Source organism: Protopterus annectens, chromosome 13.part0 (genome assembly GCF_019279795.1).
Source record: "Protopterus annectens isolate FY-2018-M chromosome 13.part0, PAN1.0, whole genome shotgun sequence".
Classification (NCBI taxonomy): domain Eukaryota; kingdom Metazoa; phylum Chordata; order Ceratodontiformes; family Protopteridae; genus Protopterus; species Protopterus annectens.
In genome coordinates this window covers 405,621,926-405,646,327 of record NC_056747.1, presented here as the reverse complement: position 1 = coordinate 405,646,327, position 24,402 = coordinate 405,621,926, and the positions used below count along the sequence as shown (strand labels likewise).

At 37.2% G+C, this 24,402-nt stretch overlaps 1 protein-coding gene across 2 annotated transcripts in view; it reads right to left on the bottom strand.

Moving 5' to 3' along the window:
- Positions 1-24,402, bottom strand: part of MYL10 (myosin light chain 10) — a 126,473-nt gene that overhangs the window by 39,468 nt on the left and 62,603 nt on the right. For both annotated transcript variants that reach the window (XM_044054029.1, XM_044054030.1), the window contains exons 3-4: positions 22,424-22,499; positions 2,167-2,271 (exon numbers count right to left, since the gene is read on the bottom strand). In XM_044054029.1, coding sequence (XP_043909964.1) covers positions 2,167-2,271; positions 22,424-22,499 — 181 coding nt within the window. The remainder of the gene's footprint in view (positions 1-2,166; positions 2,272-22,423; positions 22,500-24,402) is intronic.

Here is a 24,402-nt window from a genome sequence, read left to right as displayed (position 1 = left end):
AGTTAGTGCTGAAGCAGGACAATTGGAGATACCATTGCCTGCTACCTGGATATAAAACTGAATCCATACAATTCAGAATGTTTGTCTGGAGATGTCTCCATGAATGCCTTTATACCCCTAATGAGCTGCAGCAAATGCACCTGGGAATTTGGGAATTTTGGATATTTGAAGGAGATGTACCCTCGGAGGCAACGGTGTGACTCCACATATTTTAGGAATATAACCAAACAGAACATTTAACAAGAAGCTGGAGGACCTCTTAGTGAGATTATGACCAAGATACATATAATTTCTACCTGCCTTCTTTTTTATACAAATCAGTAAGTGGAAGGGATACTGTAGGGTAGGTATGAGAGTACCCAGCTGTCCCTGGTAATACTGGTAGCCAAGAATGCCATAACTAAAAAGTAGAAAAATCAGTAGGTCCTAAAGATGAAAAATTTTAAATTCATAAATGAGACATATATCTGAGGAGGTGTTAAATATGGAAAAGGTGAGGCAAAAATTCTGAAATAAATGATACTTTTGTTTTCTATCATCTAGGTAATTCTTTATGTAATCAAAGACTCATACCCAACACCCAGAAACTTAAAGGGAGTTGGCATTGCACACAAGCACACAGACACATAGACACACAGAGACACACACACACACACGCGCGCGCGCGCACATGCATATATAGATATTGCCACTGGTTATGTGGCAAACCCAGCTTGGTAGCATTTTTGTGGGTGATGGATTAAATTTTGTCTATGTATACATTCACAAGGCAGAATAAAAAGTTGTAGAATCCCAAAAGCAAGACAATCAACAAGACACAAGTAGTGAAAAACAGTGAGTGAAGGGATGCTATCAAACAGAAAAATATTATACCAGGAACATGCTCTTCTTTCCCTGAAAAATAAATGTTGGAACACCTGAATCACCTGTTCACAGAATCATTAAATCTGGGGATAATAGCTGTGGATGTTTCAGAGAAGAACTGAAGTGTATACATATGAAGTCCGTATCAGTGTATTTTGTGTTTCTGACTGAGCTGTTATAAGGGAAAGCTGGATGATGTATTCTGAAGTTACCTGGGTTCAAGCCTGGGTTCAAGCCATGCCACATCACCACCCCTTGACTCCAATATTATTCATAAAAAACTACAGTGGTCAGGGAATCCGCTGTGGAAGAAAATGCAACCAATGGGTAACAAGAGAACAGTGAGACTAGGCTTTAATGCAATATGAAGAGGAAGCCATCTACCAGAAGAAAAGTAAGACACTGCAGTACATAAATAAATACTGCAAACTGAAAAAAATAAAAAAAATTGCAAATCTATGAAGGTTAAAAAATACAGTTTAAGTAGCAATATGAAAACTGTACAAGCATTCAACTAGGATTTACTTCCAAAGAACATAATATATTATTTGAGTAGAAAGAGGAGGTTTGCGTCAAAAATCAAAGTAATAATTAAAACAGAGTAGAACTACAAAACTGGATTAAGCTTAATTTTGGCACCCAGCATCAGTTGTTAGATTTCGGTCAGACTAAAACGAATTATCTTGTGCATGGAGTGCCACTATCATGCTCTGAATTCAGAAAAAAGACAACTTTGTTAAGCACCTTTGTGACGTAATAAAGTTCTGTAAGCACTTTTAAAAACTGTTAAGCTCCATTCTCACTCTAAAGCATAACAAACAGTCACCACAGAACAATGTCAAAAGCATTTTCACAGCTCTAAAAGCTGCTATGCACTTCATCACACAAAAAAGTATGGTAGAGTGAAGTATTTAACAGCTTTTAAAGATGATTGTTCATCAGACAGAAATTTACTATGCCTGCTGCCTATGTAACAGAACTAAGTGTTTTATGGCTTTCAAAACTGCAAAAGAATTTGTGCCTTCACACTTTTTTGTATAATTGGGAGTGCAAGGAGTAAACAAAGCTTTAAATGCACTATAAAAAAATTAGGATGAGGTCTTTTTTATCATATGTTTTATGTGTCTTGAACATAGTTGTAAAGATTCACCTCTCATACTTCGCTTAACTCTGCTCCTGAAGTAAATTTACTGACATCCATGTACTGAACACATGTGCTGGTTATGACTGAAGAGCCAGTCAAACTCCTGTATATTGTCCAGACTTATTTCCAGCCAAGCGTTGCCATAAATTTAGTTTTACCTTTCAGTTTTTCACCAAACATTGTAAGGAAAACTGTAAAATTGATGGATCCTGGCGCTTCTTTCACCATAGCTTCCAGTTCTTCATTCTTCACATTCAAACGGCCTACAACAAAATGAACAGATAAAATACTTAATAAAAGTCTAGAAGGATGACACATAACTGTTCTCATGTTTTATTATACTTCTATTAACCGATCAATGCAAATATACTGATTTTTATTCCAGCCTGACTTTCTTCGGGTATCAGCATTCAGAATGCATTCATTGTTTGGAGATCAAGGGTATAAAAGCAGCAAGCGGTAAATGGAAAATTACATTACAGGATCTAAATACAAAGAATGGAAATCCAAACAGAGTAAAACAGCTGGCAAAATACATAAAAGTATGTTAGCACAAAACACCCAGTATGCTCAAGGAAAAAGTAACAAAACCTAAGAAATAAAACTATATATAACCCAAGGCAAGATATGCAAGGTTACATCCTATACCTCTCCTTAATGTTAAAGGTCAAGTCACATTCCCCAGATCTAAGTTATAGAGGAAAAGAGAAAAGGAGATGCAGCCCAGCTCTCCAAACAGACTGTTGCACAGGAAATATGCGCTGAAGCAGCAAGGGTACGCAGCGCCTACTGATTTATGCTGTCTGTACAAGCATTGTCTAACCAAGAAACTAGTTAACTAAAACAACATAAATAAATGCACATTCAGCATTTTTCCTGCTAAATGAAAATCTCTGCCTATTTTCACTACAGTCTAAGCTTGATGCAAATCACTCTGTCCATTTGGTTCAGTTGTTACCGTCCTGATCATATTCATATTATACTTACATTCCTTTCTGAAGCTTCAAAGATGTGTGTGTGTATGTGTGTGTGTGTGTGTGTGTGTGTGTGTGTGTGTGTGTGTGTGTGTGTGTGTGTGTGTGTGTGTGTGCTACTCCACATATTTATAAAAATCATAAAAAAGACTGTCTCTCACTCTCACGATGTGTTACTTTAACATGCTGCTACCATAAAGCACGTTATCATCTGCAGGTATCAAAGGAAAATTCATAATTCTGGGAGTTGTTTTTGACAGGTAGAGTCCACATTACTATATAGAAAGCTTCACAGAACCAAAAGCCACTAAATTAACAGAGTTTGGTGGATAAGATTCTGTCCAAAAAAATGTGTTTTAGATTTCAAAAATGACCCATTTTTAATGGAAGTAATCCCATAGGATTTTCCCAATTCCTGCCTAATCATGACAGATACTGTCAGCAGGGTAGACTCAAAGGGTCTACTTTAGATAAATGAAAACGCAATCTCTTGAATGCTCATATGAGTGAATAATCATAACATCAGAAGTGGTATTTTGGGATTGCAGTACAGTGAAGAGGGGGGATATTTGCCCTTTCCTCACTGTAGTGCGACCTCAGAGTAGGAATATATATTTTAAGCTGGGGGTGTAGAGGGTGCAGCCCCCCACAATACAAATTCCGATGTTATGATTATTTGCTCATATGAGCATTCGACAGATTTCGTTTTCGTTTATCTGACATAGACCCAACTCAAATGTAGTCACAGAAAGGCTGTAAGTAAATACCCTTGACATAACTGTAAGGGTTACCACACAGAACTTAACAGTGGTGCAGAAGGCTGGTTCCTATCTGCAATGCTGAGGACCCAGGTCTGATGTCTATACTGGATCCCAGAGCACTGGCTAGGGAAGAGAGGGATGGGGGCGTAAAGAAGGATCAAGTAGTTGGTGGTCTTCTTTCATGAGTGGATTGTAATCTAGTCAGTGCTTTATTATTCCCAGGGAAGGGAAGATTAACAGCAAGCAAATACTTATCAGAATTACAGAGCTGGCACCTGTCTGTGTGTAAACATGCATACAAAAGCACATGGGGGTGCAGTGCACTGATACATTATGATGTAAACCCTGGGGACTGAAGGATAAGGAATTTCAAGCCAAATGTAATGGGCTACAGTTCCCAGACTACCCAGGTATCACACTCCATAAAAAATGTATACGAAGCAAATAGAAGTAAAAGTGGACAATATTAAGTGAAGAAAAGCTACAAGATCACCCAACTGGATCCTTATGGATTGTGATGATGTTTTGGTAATATCACTGGAGTTTGGAAATATTATGTGAGCTTTGTTCTGCTCCATAAAGTGGCAAGAGAAAGAGAAGTATCTGGCAAGTGCATTCTAGCTGTTTACTCTCATGTTAAAGTAAACAAATGGAAAGCAATATGTAGGCCATTGGGCACAGAACTGCATAAGTGTGGCTATGTAGATTTCAAACAATGTGCTGTCCATGTAGATAAGGCACACAATTACCCATATCATGTATGGATTACATTGCAGGATCTGGATGACAGATTGCCAATGGATGTAGTCTATAGTCACTATAATAAACAATTTCAGTTCACTTGCTATGGCTTCCTGATAAGTTTTGAGTGAAATAATAGAAAACTATACATATTCAATTGGACTGTAGCTTTGCTTAAGGTAAGACATGGAGGGAAAAAGGGTACAGTATACTCAAATCAAGGGGTGGCGTAAGCCAAACAAAATCGGGCTAGGCTTGTAATTGCCCCAGGGCAGATAGCCTAGTATGAACCTATGAACCTATGAACCTATGTAAGAGACACAGGGATAAAATATGATGGATACTTGTAAAGTTGAGTTTTATCTACAAATGATTCATATACATTTCCAATTTTTCCAGAACATTTTGTAGCTTAATCACCCAGTTATGATGTCAAGTATACAGATGTTTTAAAAATACTTCAGTTTTGTTGTTTTCAATAAAACAATATATAAAGTTCTACAAATGTCATTAGAAGTATTGTTGAAAAGGCCTGTGTGAACAAGGATGGAGTTAAGCTTCATCAGGTACCATTTTGGATATGCATTAGTAACACACAAAGATCATAAATGGCAATGGCCAACAACAACAAGACAGAGTTAATAAAGGCAGCTATGGAAGAAAGGGCACTGGAATGTTTTTCCATATCTTTTTCCCTCCATGTCTGTCGAACATCAAGCCATTCCTCCCAGGGATCTTGAGCCCATTCATGTCAGAACTGGGGGAATTCTACCTTCAACCAAACAAGAGCCAATCAGAGACAGCCATCATCCAGACAGCCATGGAAGAGTTTGTGCACCTGCTGATGCCCAACCATCTGCCAGTTGTCAAGGAAGGGAATCATTAACCCAGTTGCCTAAGGGACTGGCATCACACCCCCAATCAGGGCTGTCCATGTTGAATAATGACCCATAACCGCCCGCAGGTTGTGGAACTACCAGGTACCAGTCTCTTCGTTGCAGCTCTCATCACTTAGGACATCAGGAAGTGCAGCATTTCTATTAAGCCTTAGTCTCACCCTAGGTGGCAGATGTGAGCAATGCACCACCAAAGGACATCCAAAACCTTCCTCATGGCATGTGCATTTACACACACACACACACACACACACACACACACACACACACACACACACACACACACACACATACACACACACACCTTAAAAAGGCTAACATCACCTGACTGGAATTGTCTAACCAATGTTCACTGGTCTATGACCACTTGTGCAAGTTACTTCCACTTACATGAAATAAACCACCTATGCCCTAGGTGAGCAAGCTAGTATAATCTACTTAGTCCCACCCTCCCCCACCTGGTTCTTTCAGTACATGCTGCTATTCAAACTGGCATCATCTGTGTCATAGTCAGGGCTTTAACCCTCTATGCCATAGAGCAAGGGTAGGTCCTGGGAATTTTAGTTAGACAACAAAATGGATTTTATATCACACTGTGTAAAACATATGTTAAGGCAAAGTACATGGCATGTGTTTGCCATTGTTTAGGACAGAAATAACGAATTACATTTACCACTCTTTACTGGTCCTTAAAAAGCCACATCTGGAATACGAATCCAGTGTACAGTCACCCAGGTTTATCAAGGTTATTGAACATATTTTGGCGATACAGAGGAAGGTAACAGAAAACAGTTCAGGATGGAGAAGTTACGTTTACTTCTAAAGATTAACATAGCTAAATGTCAACTCACTGGCAAGAAGAACATAAAGAGAACCTTGATGCATACTTGGTGAGTTATATATTATTCTGACTGTGTATATGAGCTGTAAAATCAACTAAGTACATCAGAGATAGAAGGCATAATGTGCAAATTCAAAAATTAAGTGTAGAGCACACAGTATCGTGGACAGAGATACAGATAAAAACATTTTGAATAGATTAACATTGAGAACCTATTTATTTATTTATTTATGAATACTTTGCTGACCAGGTTAATCCCACTAGGACAGCTTCTCCTCTTCAGGGGAGACCCAAGGTGGTGTTCATTCGGACTTGGGGAATTTTTAGCCAAGGAACTGGGGAACTTCACCTACTCTTTTTTCAGATTTCTTATGAAAGGTTCCCCAAACTTCTCTCTGGTTGTTCTAAGCACATTTGTAGTAATACATTTATGTTGCACTACCTCATGTTTGTCTGTTTTTGACTTCTAACAGCTTCCTCTGTCTGGACAGAAACCTTTTTTTCTTTCTTATCTTCATTGCTTCTACAGAAATAATGTTACTAAACACCTTCCTCTGTAGCATAGAGGGATGGAGCCATGACTACGGCTTAGGTGACCCAGGTTTTAGTAGTAGCCCCCAGTACTGAAGAAGCTACATGGAACAGAGAAAGGAATGAAGAAGTGTGGCCCAGTTGCCTCTCTCACTGTGGGAGGGAGTTGTAAATGCTCAGTAGCACATAAGCAGGCAGGAGTTTCCCCACTGTCATGGGTGAGGACAGTTTGCAGTGGCTAACAACAATGGATAGGGTTGATTCCTGGGGTACAGGCTTATGGAAGCAGGGTAGACTACTCAGCACAGTCAACCTGTTGCACAGCCTCTGCAGGTAGCTTATCCAAGCATTTGCAGGAACAAAGTGAGGCAAAATAATAAAGAATGTTACTATGCAAACATCAGTTAAAATACATATGTGTATATTTATACACACTCACACACGCACACACACACACACACACACACACACACACACACACACACACACACACACACACACACACACACACACACACACACACACACACACACACACACATATATATGGGTCCCCTTCAAAACATCTAAAACCCATAACATTTAATTTCATAACATCGAGACCAGAACATCTAAAATCCGTAACATCTAAAACTCATAACATCGAATTTCATAACATCTAAAATGTATAATATGTAATAATGGTGGTGCTGCGGTAGCGTTGTTGCCTCACAGTAAGACGTTGTCCTGTTTGATTCTCAGCTAAAGCGTTTTCTGTGTGGAGACATACGTGAATGGGGGTACCTTCATTGAAGGTTGTGCGTCAGGGCTGGCAACTCGGTACATAAAAATCTACTGCCAATCATTAGCGGACCGGAGTTCAGCTGTGACGACCCCTAACCGGGAAAAGCCAAAAGATACAACAACAACAAATGTATCAGGAGATATGTAAATGTTATAGTTTAATTTGTTAATCTTGTAGTATCACTATGAGATGTAGTTTTCATTTCTATAGTTATTATTTATATAGTGTAGGAATTAATACTCTTTATATAATTGTTTATTTTGCCTTTCTATATTTTTTTTAGGTCATACAGATAAGTGATATAGACATTATGTGTACATTCTTTATAGTGATCGTGATACAGTGGGGTTAGGAAATTAACTTTTCCCCACTGTAGTGTGATCTCGGAGTTGGTATATTTAATTTATGGGGGGTGCAGGGGGGTTTCCCCCTTGCAGAAACATAGTAAAAAGTGTGTTTGGCAGTTTGGTGTTGTTATATGTGGAGGGGATATTATTTTTATGCGATTTGTAGTGTTTGATGTTCTAATGTATATTTTCAATGTTATGAAATTAGATGTTATGGGTTTTAGATGTTTTGAAATAGACATATATATATATATATATATATATATATATATATATATATATATATATATATATATTCCAGTTAGGTTCTTTCCTGTAATATTAGTGTGTTATTGGTAAAATATTTGGTAAAATAGCTGGGTCACAAGCAGATTGTATCATCAGCGCAATGGAAGTAATAGTGCCTGACAGAGTGGATATTGCCAAAAATGGTGAACCACAAAGGAGTTCTGTGCAGCCTGATGTCACAGTTGGAGGATCTCTTCACCCTAAGGTCTATTATAATTCTTAAATACTCCCCTTGGAGGGCATTATTATACACAGAAAATGACAACTCAGTAGTGTTTCAGAACTTGTGAAACAGTTTGTGTTGTACTGAAAACCACGTTTTTTTAATTAACTTTTTTACACTTTAAAAAACAGAAACCTCTAATAATGGGAATAATGATCTTGAAACCCATATAAATAGCATACTGCAAACTAACAATAAAACCTCTGCAACCAATCGCTTACCATAAAAATGCATGCAAATTTACATGTATTATGACAAAAGCGGGTATGTGACAAATTATTGAATAGTGATAATGTGAATGTCATAATAATGAATGCAAAATCTTGTAGTCAAAATGTTGAAACTTAACAATGTTGAACTCAAGATACCTACTAATAGCATACATATACTACATGTGCATGCTATTAGTAGCATACATGTACTACATATATATATGCTGCATTTCTACACAACCCAGTAAAAAAACAGTATCACTCTCCTGTCTGTGAAACTGACAAACAAGTGCTAACATGGGTCCTGTGTGTGTGTGTGTGTGTGTGTGTGTAAAGTCCAGTGTTCTACCCATGTTGCTCATTAGGCATTTTCACCTCAACATTTGAACATTTCAGCATTTTGACATTTCGACGTTGTATGTTTAGTATTATAACTTGCAGAATATTGCTTTTCAGTAAGTTAACACAGACCCAACAAAAACAGCATGTGAATGCGCTACGTTTGCATATTTGTTTTTATATCATATTTTGAAGGCAGAATTTCAGAAATAATAGGCTCCATTTGAATAATATGGTGCTAGGTGTTTAGAAATTCTGTATTGTATGTATTTTATGTCATCTTTTTGGGAGTGCCAATACTGCAAGGTGATTTGCCGAAAGCCAATTTCAGTGATAATGGAGTAAACACTTTTCTCCCCTGTTGTGTCAATATGTATTTGGTATATACATATGTATGTGAGGGTGGGATATGTCCCTTCTTGAGGGTGTTCAATGAAGGTGCTTGCTCCCACAAACGAATTATAGCTTTGAGATCACAGAAAGTGAGTTTCATCAAAGTTATTTTCATAGTATCAGTACCCACTGACTGATGCATTCAAACGCATTCATTACACATTCAGTCTTAATACTATACCACACGGTGTGTGTTTCACATCTGCAACATTGACATCTGGCAGAGGAAAGAATACACACACACGCACGCACACACCATATATAATTATATTCACAATTCTTGATTTTGTTGATCGACTCACAGAATGGCAACCAAAAACACTGAATCACCAAAAAGTGAAAATTCCTAAATAGGCTAGACTATGGATCCTGCAAGGGGAACAAACCATTTTTCTTGCTCCCTCGTGGTAGATTAATTGTCATAGCACTTTGCACATATATTCCAGTAGATGACAGACATGTGTGACTGAGTGTTGGGGGAGCACGACTCAGAATAGTTAAAGCAAGGTGTAAGTCTTATACACACCTGACAGTAACCATTTTGGATTCTCAGACAGCCCTACCACAGTGCTGTACTACTAAGTGGTGCAGCACTACAGCATCTGTGGCCCTACCACAGTGCTGTACTACTAAGTGGGGCAGCACTACAGCATCTGTGGCTTATTGCAAATGCTACTGAGGCATTTGAGGAGGGGCTTATACTAACTAAACATGTGCTCTCCTCCTGAAAATGCCTCTGGTAAGGCATTTACACTGCCGCACAGATGCATAAGGTACCTCAGCCACCCTTATTAATTACCATGGTGAAAAGCTCATGTTCACCCATTACATCCAATGGTTTAGATCATGTTAAAATTAAATGTCAGGGAGTTTAGAAGGCAGGTAGTGAGGGGGTGCAGGTGTATATATTTGTGACTGCATATGTGAGTGTATGCAGAAGGATGTCTGCCTGGGTGGTCACAGTAGGGGGTTTAGTTAGGGAAGAGGTAGGGAAGGTGTGTGTGTGTGTGTGTGTGTGTGTGTGTGTGTGTGTGTGTGTGTGTGTGTGTGTGTGTGTGTGTGTGTGTGTGTGTGTGTGTGTCTGTGTGTGCATATGTGTATGAATGTATGAACATGTATGTGGGTGGCTGTCACACTTTCATACTCCCCTAAACTAATAAGCAATTCTTGCAATATAAGAGTTGGGGAACACAAGACACCACAAATATATCTTCATATTGTGCCTTAAAGGCACTTAAAGGAATTCAAACCCTGGCTTGTACATGGACCACGCGCCCAGCTCTTTGTGCCACCAAGGATAATGCAACTTATTGCATAAAATCATTCAAAATAATAAAAACTAAAATAAAGTGAAAAGTTAAAAGGAGGGAAGCTTCAAACCCTGCTCCTATGACCAAAAAGCAACATATCAAGCAGGAGCCTTAATGACCTAGGCTAACTGGGGACTTAGTGTGGCAGGATATATTTTAACATAATAAGTGCTATGAAACTCTTATGTCTGACAATTTTCAATTATTGCAACAGTCAATAAGATACAAGGGATACAACATGTATAAGAGGCAACAGTAGGAGCATCTTGCAAAATTAGGGACAACTTATGCTACCAAAGACATAAATAAGAAGAAACACTGGGGATGTTCAGTCAATTCACGGACAGGTAAGAAGCATGTCAGTGTATGTTTGGGGGGGGTGAATGGGGAGGGGGCCTAGGCCAACACAATGCATGGGCTGCCAGTGTTGACTAAAGCAAGAAAGTGCTGATTTGCAAAGACAGAATTCAGGGTGATTCAGAGACATGCAAATTAGCTTATAATAAAATTAGTGTGGCTTACATGTCTCTGAATCACATTTTTCTGCATCGTGGAAACAATCCTTTTTGGCCGCAGCTCTTACTGCCAGCAGTATGGATCTTTCTGAATCCGTGTGTGTGTGTGTTTCTTTGGTCTATAACCCCCTTCTCTGCATATTAATGGTAATTTGCACTTGACTATTTCCTATATATCTTCCAGGTTTTCTTTGCTGAGGGGATTTTAGTATGATCTCTAAATGTTATAAAAATATATTAACTTGTAGGAGAAGAGCAAGTGAAAAATATTTGCTTCCTGCCCACAGATAAAAAAATTTGAAAGATCAATGAAATATCACTTATGCTGTAGCTAGTTAGAAACTGAGCAATGTCTGTATATGTATTGCCTTGTATTTGATTTTGTTTAAATGTTATTCGTACTAGTGTGCTTAAGAATAGAGATGCATTTTTTAATTCCATCCCATTTTCAGAAAAAAATAGAAGGCATATGTATAAAAATGCTATTTGTTTACAAATTTAGCATATGCTTAGATATAATTGCACTTTATTTAAGTTATATATATGTTCGTGGGTTTGATTGTTTTTGTTTCTTTTTTAAAATTCATTTATAATGTGGTTTTGACTTTTTTGTATTTCCATGACTATTTGGTTATTATTTATTTATATTGGAGTAAGGAAATGTTTTTTGTGGCTTTTTACACATTTTCCCTTCTGTTTATAGTTAGAAATAGTGTTATAATATTAGAATTTTGAGATTCTTCAATGCAAGTCCAAAAAAGTAAGTGCAAATATCTGAATATGACACTGAAGTGTGAAACTTGCTGTTATAACTAAAAATCTTTTTTTCTGGGAAGATAAATCCCACTCCCAGCCCTCAGTGTGGGGAACTGCACCCCCACAGTAGTTGTATATACTAGCATTGAGTTCACTGTACCTCAGAGAAGGGAGAATACTCTTAGATACAGGCATTTCAGATGTATTTATGTCTCCATGTAATTGCACTTAGATTCCTGTTGTCCTAAAAATCACATTTATGGTCCTCAAACGTACAATGAGAATGTGGAAATTAAGGTTAGTGTTTCTTATTAGGCAAGGGAGATATTTTTTTTTATTTAATTTGTATTGTGGCTGTGAACTGCGGACTTAAGAACTAGGCTTCCTCATTAACAAGGGAGGTTTGTGTATGCAACTTGCATCAGCAGTCATTACAGACCATGACTGAGTTCCAGTACTTGGGGACTAAATATTTTTCGTGACTGCTCAGTTTGAAAGGAGGATAGCTTTACATAAGACGATAGTCACCAGAGGACTTTGTGGGATGTATTTACAAGATAAAATATCTCCTTGATTTTTATGGTTATTGTACTTCACTAATGTGGGAGATGTTAGATCTTTTCTCTCCGGGCCTCCACTGAAAATGGGATTCATGCCCATTCAAACTTTCCCAGTAAACAAGTAATACAATAAATAAATAAAGATGTTTAGTGATTACAAATGCTCCACTGTTTTAATTTCTGATGTCAGCTGTGTATGTTTAGTGGAAGGGATGGGTAGCAATTTTGTAACTTTTTCCAGAGGCAACTAATTTGTATACGATATTAAATGATTGATATTGTTTGCAGCTTCTTTACTTTGAGAGGATTAGAATTCCAGCATAGTTTGGTAGGATTGTTCTTTCTTTTTAGGTTAGGGATGCTTTTTCTAAATTTTTTTGCAGACTTATTTACTTATTTACTGATTTAATTGTATTTCAGTCTGAAATATTTAAGGAAATATGGTTCTTTTGGGTGGAATATTTTTTTCTACTTTCCTGTTTGTTTTTAACAGCCATTTTATGTCACTCTGGATAGATACATGTAAACATGCCTTCCATTTTATAATATTTATTTATGTTTATGTTCTCCATGTTACTACATATTTTTTTAGTTTTATTATAAGGCTTCTATACTGTGTTCAGGTTAGAGTTCATTTCAGTTGTATGTGGCTGCAGTCATAACTATTAATATTTTAGTTTTTAATTATTGGATTTCTTTGTTAATCGATTTTATTTGGATTTAGTGTGTGTTAATGTTTAATTGTGTTACTGTATAGTACCTTTTTTAATTTTTACTGTTTAGTGGAATGCCTTTTTATACTGCGGTGGTGGTGCTGCAGTAACGTTGTCACCTCACAGTTAGAAGTTGCCTGTTCGATTCTCAGTTAGAGCATCTTCTGTGTGGCGACATGCGTGAACGGGCATTCCTTCATTGAAGGTTGTGCGTTAGGCCCGGAAAGCCAGCACGTAAAAGCTCTACTGCCAATCATTAGCGGACCGGAATTCCGCTGTGGCGACCCCTAACCGGGAAAAGCCGAAAGACACAAACAAACAAGTGGAATGCCTTTTTATGCCAGTTCTCACTAGTATTCTTAAGACCAGCTTTGATAAACATAGTGTATATACAAATGTCTGATGATACGCACAGGCCATAAATAAATTGGTTTCAGAGTGTAAATAATGGTGTAGACAACTTGTGCATAGTTTTTTACCTCATTTTTTTAGGCCAATAGTTTTGTATGTGTGTATACATGGTATTCACAAGTGTACTTCTATCGAACTGCACCATATCAGGAGGAGGTGACTGAAAAACTGATGTACCACAGCTATAAACACCAATAAATATGAAACACTGAAACTTTCTTACAATATGGACCTAATAACAAGTGCTATCATAGGTCATGAAAGGGTTAAGTCCATTAAGGCAACATATATGCATGTGGTATATTTGTTTCTCAGCTACCGTTAAAACCAATGAAAATAGTGACAGTCTGAGGGAGCATTTTATAATAAAATTGTGAGAGATTTAAAATCTCTAAAATAAATGTAAAAAACTTTTCTTTAAAATAATTAACAGTATTTAAAAAGCAGTATTGATTAAAAAAAATATTGTAGTCAATTAGCTTTCTAGATATAACAATATAGCTGTTTGGTTGAAAACTGATAAAATGTATTTATGTGCACAGTAATTGTAGTAGGTACATAAAAAAAAGAAGCATAACACAACAGTGCTCTGTGTGTTTGTACAATGCATTGGTGTCCTTTGCTTTTTGTATCTCATATAAATGTTCATAAATCCGCCTCTTCAATACTACTGCATTTTGTACACATTGCAAGGTAAACCACTCCTGGGACTCACAGTTGAATGAACAGTACTATATATATTAATGTCCCTTATTTCAATGTAAAATTCTCTTTATGCCCTCTCAGTAGTGATGAGGGATCTTTGTGAGGGGGTGTGCACTAAGAAAGTGTAGGTAGGGAATTGCAGAGTATTTTTTCGAATAATTTGGTCTCAAAAAAAATCTTTTGAAATTTTGTTTTTTGGACCTCCACCCACAAGTATTGAAATCTGTCTACCGAGCTTGCTGTGTGTGTGTAAAAAAAAAAGTGTGGTTGAAATTCAGAATTCAAAATGTAGTTCAATTCCCACCTGCAAGGACTATGTTAGCATAAAAGTGGGTGCACCGCCCCATTGCTACCCCTGTTTGCTGGAAAAATTCTCCGAAAAATGTTAGAAAGTAATTTTCAAAATGTTGTCCATAAGTCCCTCCGCATACAGCAACCTTATGTGTTATGTGTGTCAAGGTGTATAAAATAATGTCCTCAAAGATCCTCATTCCTTCATTGTGTGTGGGATACAAGTGAAGGTCCACCACATCAATGGTAACAAAATTAAATTTAGAGGGTAGATGTAATGTTCTGAGTAGGTCCCATGAGTCTTTCAGAAATGACTAAAAGTTATTGCAAATATGCTTCGAACCAAATATAATTGGAACCTTTGGTTTAGGCACTGATAAAAAACTGCATGTTGTTGTTTGTTTATTTTCCTTCCATATCATGATCTCAACCTCATCCATGGAAACATTTCTATACTTGGTTTCTTCTGTCTGGTTTCATTATTCTAATTGATGTGTTCTCTTTTTAATTCTTCTAGTGTTGCATATTCCTCCTTTGTTACCATCTCAAGGTTTTTCAGTTGTAAACCCATTCTGTGTTTTTATTTTATATTGACCTTTATAATTATTACCTCTCATGTAGTCTTTGCATCTATTTCTAACCTTAAATTAAAATATTTGTCCTTTTCCTGTTTTATTTCAGAAACAATCATGTTTGATAAAATTATCCAAAAGCAACAATTTCATCCTCAAGTCAGCTATAGCTTTTAGTTTTTTTCTTTAATAATAGTCCCTATCTCAACATTATTACATAACATTTTGTATTTGTACATACATTTTATGCAATTTATCTAACTGATTATGTAGCCAGTCAGTTAAATTGTCATTGTTAAAATACTATTATTCTACTGTAGTGGAAGAGCCCAAAATTGCTGTGTATTGGGCAGGGTCATGTGAGCCGGAATCATGTATAGCCTTTTTCCTTCTCTGTTGTTTGTTTCTGGTAGTTTCTCAGCTACCACATCCTAGTTATCTGCAGTTCATAAGGAGCTGAGAATGCCACTATAAACATGTGTGCTTGTTTATCTATATCCACAGCAAGTTGTGAATGTCCTACTACATGAGCATGGCATTAAAGGAGTGCGTGCTTCAACTAGAAATCCAGCCGAGACCCCCTACAATTACCATTCCTGCTGTTCTACCATTCATTTATTTATTTTATTTTATTTTACATTTGTTTACCGGGAAAGTCCGACTGGGCCAAACAATGTCCCATTTTCAGCAGAGGCCCTTGGAGAAAAGGTCTGTTACAAGAAAATTAATAATTTCCAATAGTAATACATAGTATATATTTTGCAGCATTGTGGAGGTGAAATTTGGCAATGTACATTATACAACTTTGGCATGAGTAGAACATAGTATAAAAAATTAGGAAAGCATGGGTGAGGTGATAATAGCCAGTATAATATAAAGACATTAGATACTAACAATACTATTAAAAACACGTAAAAACAACTGAAAGAAAAAATAAAATGGCATGAAAATGGGAAGTGATTGGTAGTCGAGACGAGTTGTGTGTTGAGAAAATATGGGGCGGAGAAAGAATAAGCAGAACGAGTGTAGAAAGAGACAAAAGCCTGCTTTAGAGTAGTACAACTGAACAAGTGTAGTAAATAGATTGGATAAAAAATGGGGCCTAGCGAATAACACTGATGAGGAGTGTAATCAATAGAGAAGATAAAAAAGGGGGCTGGGACTGGGTAGGTAGAGTGGGTTAATATGTAGGGGTGGGGGAGGAAATGAATAGATAATTGAAGCAGTTAAGAACTGTCCAGGTTTATCATCTTTTCCTCATATGTGTGTGGCACACAAAACAAACATGTGAAAGCATAGCAAAAATTACACATTCATATTTATTTATTTTTACACATTTATATTTGAACTACGTGCGTTGTTTATCTCTTGGCTTCTTCTCTTATAAATGGACTTGTGTCTAGACCCTTTTTCATTCATGATACAAGCTAACTATGCCTTTTCTGATCAAAGCAAACTTGAGCAACAAATTATATGACTAATTGTTTAATATATTTAGTATGAGAAATATTTAGAAGCTTTGAATACTTTGATATGTAATGTCAGAGGAAAATATATATTTCTTAATACATATTTGGCAATAGTTGTTAGTTATAGAAAAATGTTTTATTTTATTACTTTGGATAATTAATCTTATACATTTTTTGGATCTGAAAAACAATATAAAATCACTTTCAAAACTCATTCACATAGTGTTTTTAATATTTTATTCATATGCACAATCAAACTGTATACAGCAATCATAGTGTGACATTCAACTATGACCTTTTTGCAAACACTTGCACCATAAATATTCATGTGTGCATTAACTTTAGTAGCATGAATTGGTTCATCAAATAAGTCATCAAAGTGTATATGTTATACTAAAATCTTTATTCTATTACCTCCTTTCATACTGTTTTTATAAACTTTCAGAACAGGCATCTGTCAGCACCAAGATTTCTTTGCCTCTGTTGAGCAACTGTATTTCTTTCTTATCGGCCTTTCTGAGATTCTCCTGGCTAGAAGGTGAGAATCATAAACACCTACTCAAGAGAGCCTAATCTCTTTTGCAAAATAAACAGAACATGTTGTTCAGATAGTTTTGAATCACAAAGAATACCACTTATATGGATCAATATTCTACTCCACTCCACATAAAGCAAAGTACTTCTCTTATTATACTGAAATGTAATTGGGAAGAAAGAACTGGTAACCACAAATACATCCCCAGGTTAGCACTCCTGTCCCTCACAGTCAAGGGAAATGTAACTATCCCAGCATATCTTTGTTCACCCATTTTAGGGTTATTTGTATGCAAAATATAAGGCTAAAAACTACCATGGAAATTTAAGGCTAGTTTTCTTAAGATCCTCACAGATCAGTAGCCTAGTTAATACTTCTAAACTGATAAAGAATTCTCCTATAATACATACCTACCACAAAAGCAGTATTCCTGGCCTCAGATATATTTACGCAATGTATACTGAATAAAGACACACTAGACCAGGAGTTCTAGCAAGCCACTACATGCATTACAGAACAGATAGATAGCTAGATAGATAGATAGCTAGATAGATAGATAGATAGATAGATAGATAGATAGATAGATAGATAGATAGATAGATAGATAGATAGATAGATAGATAGATAGATAGAGACAGCTAGGCCCCCTTCACAATATTGATGTTTCAGAACATTGAATTGCATATGGGCAAGACCATATAATCGACATTTCAAACCATCACACTGTTTGTACCGAGATCATGGTACAGTGGGGATTCATGAATGTGCAGTTTCCCCACTGCAGTGTAATCTCAGAGTTGGTATATAAAATTAACAGGGTGTGTGGGGGGGGGATACAGGAGGGCCTGTCCCACTCCAATAACACAGTTTTGTGTATTTCTGTAGTTTTTGACATTCCATGATGTCAATCATATGGGTTTAATCATATGAGGTCCAATGTTCTGGACCATTGATAAAACAACATAGACCTATATATTATATAACTCCACTTTGGATACAATGATAGTCACTGGGATTAGAGCACTGTTATATTAAGGCACAATATAGAAAGGAAACGCTGTAGCCTACATACCTAGGCATCCTATATAGTCCCTGTACAGAAGAGAGAGAAATGAGAAAATTGCTAAAAACTCTGTAAACAAGATTGTTGAATATGCAGTTCCATGAAAGAAGAGGAGTTGAAAGTCACTGTGACCAATATCAGGGATCAGTCTTCTGTACCATGGAGCTGGCATTAATCAGATGCAGTTTAACTACTGTCAGAGGAACAGGCATTTGCATTACAAAATGCAATTAGTCTGCAGGAGAACATATATTTAAGACAGACTTGATATGACTTCAAGGACGCGAACAAAAGGAAGGAGGTAGTACTCGCAGCAGTCAGAAGATTTAATTTCAGGTTCATGTCAATAGGAGCATGTGGACCACAGACCATTCTATTAATCCATATACAGGGCATAATAGGAACCCTATTCAACCAAAGCCTGAGTACCAGCTTTGTCCCATTGAGTGGAGGACAGCCACTGTCATCCCTTTACACAAAGGTGGAGCATCCACCGATCCGGGATATTATAAACTCATTAGCCTAACTAGCCTGATCTGCAAGGCCATGGAACATATTATCATGGACCTCATTAACAGGGACATTGGCAACCTCCAAACACTCGACCCCACACAGTTTGGCTTTGTCAAGGAGACAATCTAGTTGACTTCTTTAAGACTGGTCTGTATTAGATAATTGAAGCTTTAGGTAATTGAATACCTAAAGTTTGAATCGAACACCTAAACAGCGAAAGCTGTAAACTGTGAACAGCCACTTCCACAAATTTTTTCATAGGGAAAAAATTCACTTGGCCAGACAAAAAAAAAAAAAACTTGCAACTTTGACCCCCACAATCCCCCCAACTAAATATGCCAACTCTGAGAAAAGGGCAGATTCCCGATAATGGCCAAGCAAATTTTTTCCTTATGAAATCATTTGCGGAAATGGCCATTCGCGTTTCGCTGTTTAGCTGTCAAGATTTAGGTATTCAATTACCTAAAGCTTAGACTATATGATATAGACCCTTTGAGACAGTCACCAAAGCCATGGACGAGGGGAAGACGGTGCACACTGCCTACCTTGACCTGGCAAAAGCCTTCGACTCTATTCCCCACTTGGGCATGGTAGATAAATTCTCTCAACTAGGCATCAAGCCATATTTTACCAGATGGGTAGAAAAATGGTTCACTGATAGAACCCACCTGATCAAAATAGGGGAAGCCACTTCAAGTAGTCAACCCGTAATGAGCAGCGTACCCCAGGGATCGGTCTTGGGACCTCTGTTATTCAGGTTATATTTCTCTTAAGTACAGGCCAAAACCAGTGGACTACAGCTGTCCAAGTTTGCAGATGACTGCAAGCTGGGTGCAGTCATCAATTCCTCAAGTAATGTGGACGTCCTCCAAGAGGGTCTCACCCAGACAAATGACTGGTGCCAGAAACATGTCCTCAAGCTGAATGCCAAAAAATGCATCATTATCCCCTTTGGGGAGAATGACATCCCCACATATTATCATATTAATAACAATGGCCTAAGTACACAATCAGTAGTGAGGGATTTGAGCACCCAGGTTGATAGGAACTTGACTTTTGACCACCATGTTGCTTTCATTGTACAGAAACTTTCTACATGACCCACCTCATAAGTAAGGGTATCTCATCCAGGGACAAAGAGGTCATACCATTCCTGTATTCTTCCCTTATAAGGCCAATTATTGAGTACAATGATCTCTTTGGCATGTACCGCACAAAGCACATGCAGCAGCTGGAAAGACCACAGAGGTTCCTCACCAGGAGAATCCAGGGCCTCAAACACCTACCATACATAGATAGGTGAAAATCCCTATCCCTCAGGGGTGACCTCTGTTTGACATATAAAGTGATCTCAGACCCCGCTTTGATGGGACTACTGCATATTTGCATGTCAAGCTCCATTTGAGCGTGACCTCAACCTGGTCTGTGATATCACCAGGACTTGGTGGCATGACAGATTTGGGTCCTCAGACTCGCCCATCTGTGGAATGGACTCCCTTTCCACATCAAGCAGAGTACCTCATTATCCCTTTTTAAGCGCAACCTGGATAACTGGATGGGAAACAGAAAATACACCCCTGGATTCCATCTGTGTCCTTGCTGGACAGGGGCTTTGGGTGCTGACTTGAATAAACATGGGCTCAACTCTTGGTTAGACTTATAAGGGCCACAGGGCCAATATCCTAGTAACCTCCTATGATCCTATGATCCTACAGATATGGATCCATACACACGCACACACTCACACACACACGCTCACACACACACATACACACACTCACACACACACACACACACACACACACACACACACACACACACACACACACACACACACACACACACACACACACACACACACACACACACACACACACACACACATATATACACACATATATAACCATCAAAAAAAATTACAGAGCAGCAAATAAATCCAAGAACAAATAGTGTGAAGTGCTCCCTTTTGAAATGTCAGCATTGGTAATGCCAAGTGCAGACAGACAGACAGGCAGACAGCCATACAAAACAACTGAAACTGCAGGAAAAGAGTAAATCTCAAAAATCTCTCTTCTTCTTCAAACCATTTTTTTGCATGGGGCAAGTCCCCTACATCTTCCAAAGAGGGGAAGCTCCCACCACCCCCAAATTTATATATACCAACTCCAAGATCACCGTACCTTGGAGAGAAGGGAATATTTGAGAAATGGCCATCTCAGACTATATATATATAGGTCTGTTTTTCAGCCATTCAGTCTCTGTATTTCGGGACTCGCTTGTGCAGGTCCCAACATTTCAAATGGTTTCCAGTTTGAAGAAATGCTTACCTCAGGAGGAATTAGACTGAATTATTTTATGACTATTCTGAGGTACTTTTCATTACACATAGCTGAGGTATCAAAGGATTTTCAGATGACCAAACTAATTTCTTGAGAAGACAGCGCAGGAATATGTAGACATTCTAAGGCTGAGGAACACGTTGCCACTTTCCCAATATCTCAGTCAACCACTCGTGTCGCATTCTCTTACCTCTTATCCCTCTTAACATTCCTGCTTACTCAATAGGCTGGATTCAGTACCATTACCTTAGTGGGATCTCACAGTATCCCAAACTGGCAATGACGTGAGGGAGTGGGAGTGGCATATTTGGAACAATTTAATAAAAAGACAATTAGCTACAAGCAAAGGTGGGAAACAGGTGTCTCATCTAAGACCTGAAACCAGCTAACCTGGGATGCCATTTTATTCAAACATTGAATTAGTTGAACTTTAATTGAAATTTATGTTGTCACTGATTACACTGCTGTTTCTTCCAGTTCACATCTCAATGACCACCAATATAGCTATTCATCCCAATGGCATACAATTGGGTGACACAGTGGTGCAGCAGTTAGTGTAGTTGCCTCATGGCAAGAGGTTCTCTGGTTCAATTCTCAGCTGGGGTGCCTTCTCTGAGGAGTCTGCATGTCCTCCCAGAGTTTGCATGGGTTTCCGACAGGTGCTACAGTTTCTTCCTGCATTCCAAAGACATGCATCTGGAGCATTTCTCCACTGAAAATGGGCTCTGCCCAGACCGACTTTTCCAGTAAACAAATGTTAAATCAATAATATACAGCCAAAGATGAAAAGGCAACAATTATTTTAAATGGGACTTGAACCAAGGCCATTTCACATAACTAAACCATTCTACCAGCTACTTCAAATTACAGAGAGTGGACTGCCAACCTTTCCCAAAGGAAAATAATATATAATTAAGCACATACATTGACTTAATAGCATCATATGTCACAGCAATGAGTTTAACTAAATTTGATATATTCAGTAGAAGAGGCAAATTTGGCCTCCTACCACCTCAATTTCTGTACTTTATAACTCGTTTCATTATTTAGTCTCATCAATGCATTTGAACTACACAATGGAAACCAGGTTCCTGCCCCTAATTTATTCTGTCTTATAAAAAAATAGTAAAGCAATAGTATATGTTAGAGGTTGCTGGTAACAATGTGTTGGTTACAAAGTCAGGCTTTTAGCCTGTTCAAAAACACTTTCAATGCCTCATGAGTCTCATTCAATTTTACACTGTTTAACTTGCTTAATAAATTACTTTTGCATATTATATGTTGTTACTGTATTGAAAATTTTTATTGTTATTATTATTATTATTATGTTTTACCCAAAGCTGCAAAGGTGTCTCTCAGGTCTTCTTTGTCTATGAAACCATCTCTGTTCTGGTCCATGATAGTAAAAGCCTGAAAAGAGAAGAAATAATTTAGAACAGATGTGCTATACATACATGTTCCAATGTCAGATTAGCACATATATCATTTATATTATTTTTTGTAAACAAAAAAAAAACTTTATTAAATTATCATTCATGACATAGGCAAGCATACATTTATATAAATGAAAACAAATTATATTGACAAATTTGCAGTTGCAAACATTATATATCGCGTATAATCTATCCAGTCATTGTCAGTCATATGTCATATATTACAAAGCTCATTCAATTCCTACCTTCTTTTAAACTCCATTCCTCCTCCATAACATTATTCTGCGTGCATTGTTCCCACAATTCCCATTTTCTGTGTAATTTGCTCCTACCCTTATCTAAAGATATAACTTCCAGTTGTTTTATCTCTGTTACTATATTCACTGTTTCTAGTACAGTTGATTTAGACTTTGATTTCCATTTTCAAGTAGTTGTTTTTTTGGCAGCCACCAGAATTAAAGTCAGCATGACCTTGCTATGTCTAAGCAATTTTGATTCTGTATCATATCTTAAAAAATTATTTCCTTAGTTACATCAATTTACTCACCCAGTAGTTTTGGTATAGTAGCCTGCAGGGAATTTTTAAACTCTGCCAACATATTACACTGCCAAAAAATATGTTCCCAATTATCTCTTTCCTCTCAATCACTCTTCCAACATTTGCAATCTACCTGAGGAAAAATTCTTCAGAGTCTGCCTGGGGTATAAAAATACCTATGCAAACACTTCCAAGCAAAGATCCTAAATTTTATAGACTTTGTTGCATAGTTTGAAGTCATACATATACCTCCTCATTGTTTCTTTGTGAATTGCATATCCAGTCTCTCTTCCCAGTCCTTTCTAATCTCGTCTGATTGATTCCTGTAGTTATCATGCAGTATTTTATATGCCCTACTAATTTTCTCTTTTTAACAACAGCTTCTGTTCTAGACTCTGCTAAAAACTTTACCAGTGCTGGTCTTTCACTTAGAATCCCCCTATTTCTTTCTCTTTGCTTATACTCTGATATCATTACTTGATAAGGAAGGTATTATGTAGCCTACAGTCCAAATGAATTATTGGCCTCTTCCCATTCAATTACCTTTCTCTCTCTCTCTCTAATTATTTGTTCCCAATACACCTTGGTTCCTTGCCAATTTTTTCCAGTAAATTCCAGTCTCTTCTTGCCTATTCTCTGTATCCCTAATTGCAGTCATCCTTATAGATATAATGTATTTTTATCACTGTATATATTACTTATATTACTGTATAGGTTTAGTACTGTAGATGACTATGTTTTAGGTTTTGTAGGAATGGTTATTTTTTTCAATATTTGCTTATACATCCATATCAAGAAACACCAAAACCAGTACTTTAACTTACCATATTTAGTAGTTTCTGCATATGTTAAGTAGGATGAATCACATAAAACTTATTTTATAATTATGAACAAAATGTAATACATGTTAACCAATGTAACCTCACCAAAGATATTCCACTATTGTTAACCTGCCTTAGGAGTGCTACTGCAATAGGCCCTTAAATGAGTGTTGCTATTAATAGAGATCAGTGATGTGCCAATTTATACTGATGCTTGCAAATGTGTCACTGCTTATCATTTTATAAAATGATTACCACTCTGTTTCCAAGTGTTTAAAATTATCCTTTTGTATGAAAACATGGTTAAGTGTGCCAGTGTATTTTTATCCCTAAATTATAATGGTCAAACACACTTCTGTGTTTTTATCAATTAATTATACTTATCTTATAACCTTAATACTGGAATCCAGATCATATAAGCAGTTTATGTTATCAAATATCCTCGTTGCCTATTAGTGCCTCTAAAAAGTGCAATGAAAATGCAGTCAGGAGTGCAGCAAATAGAACCACCCTCTGCCAGC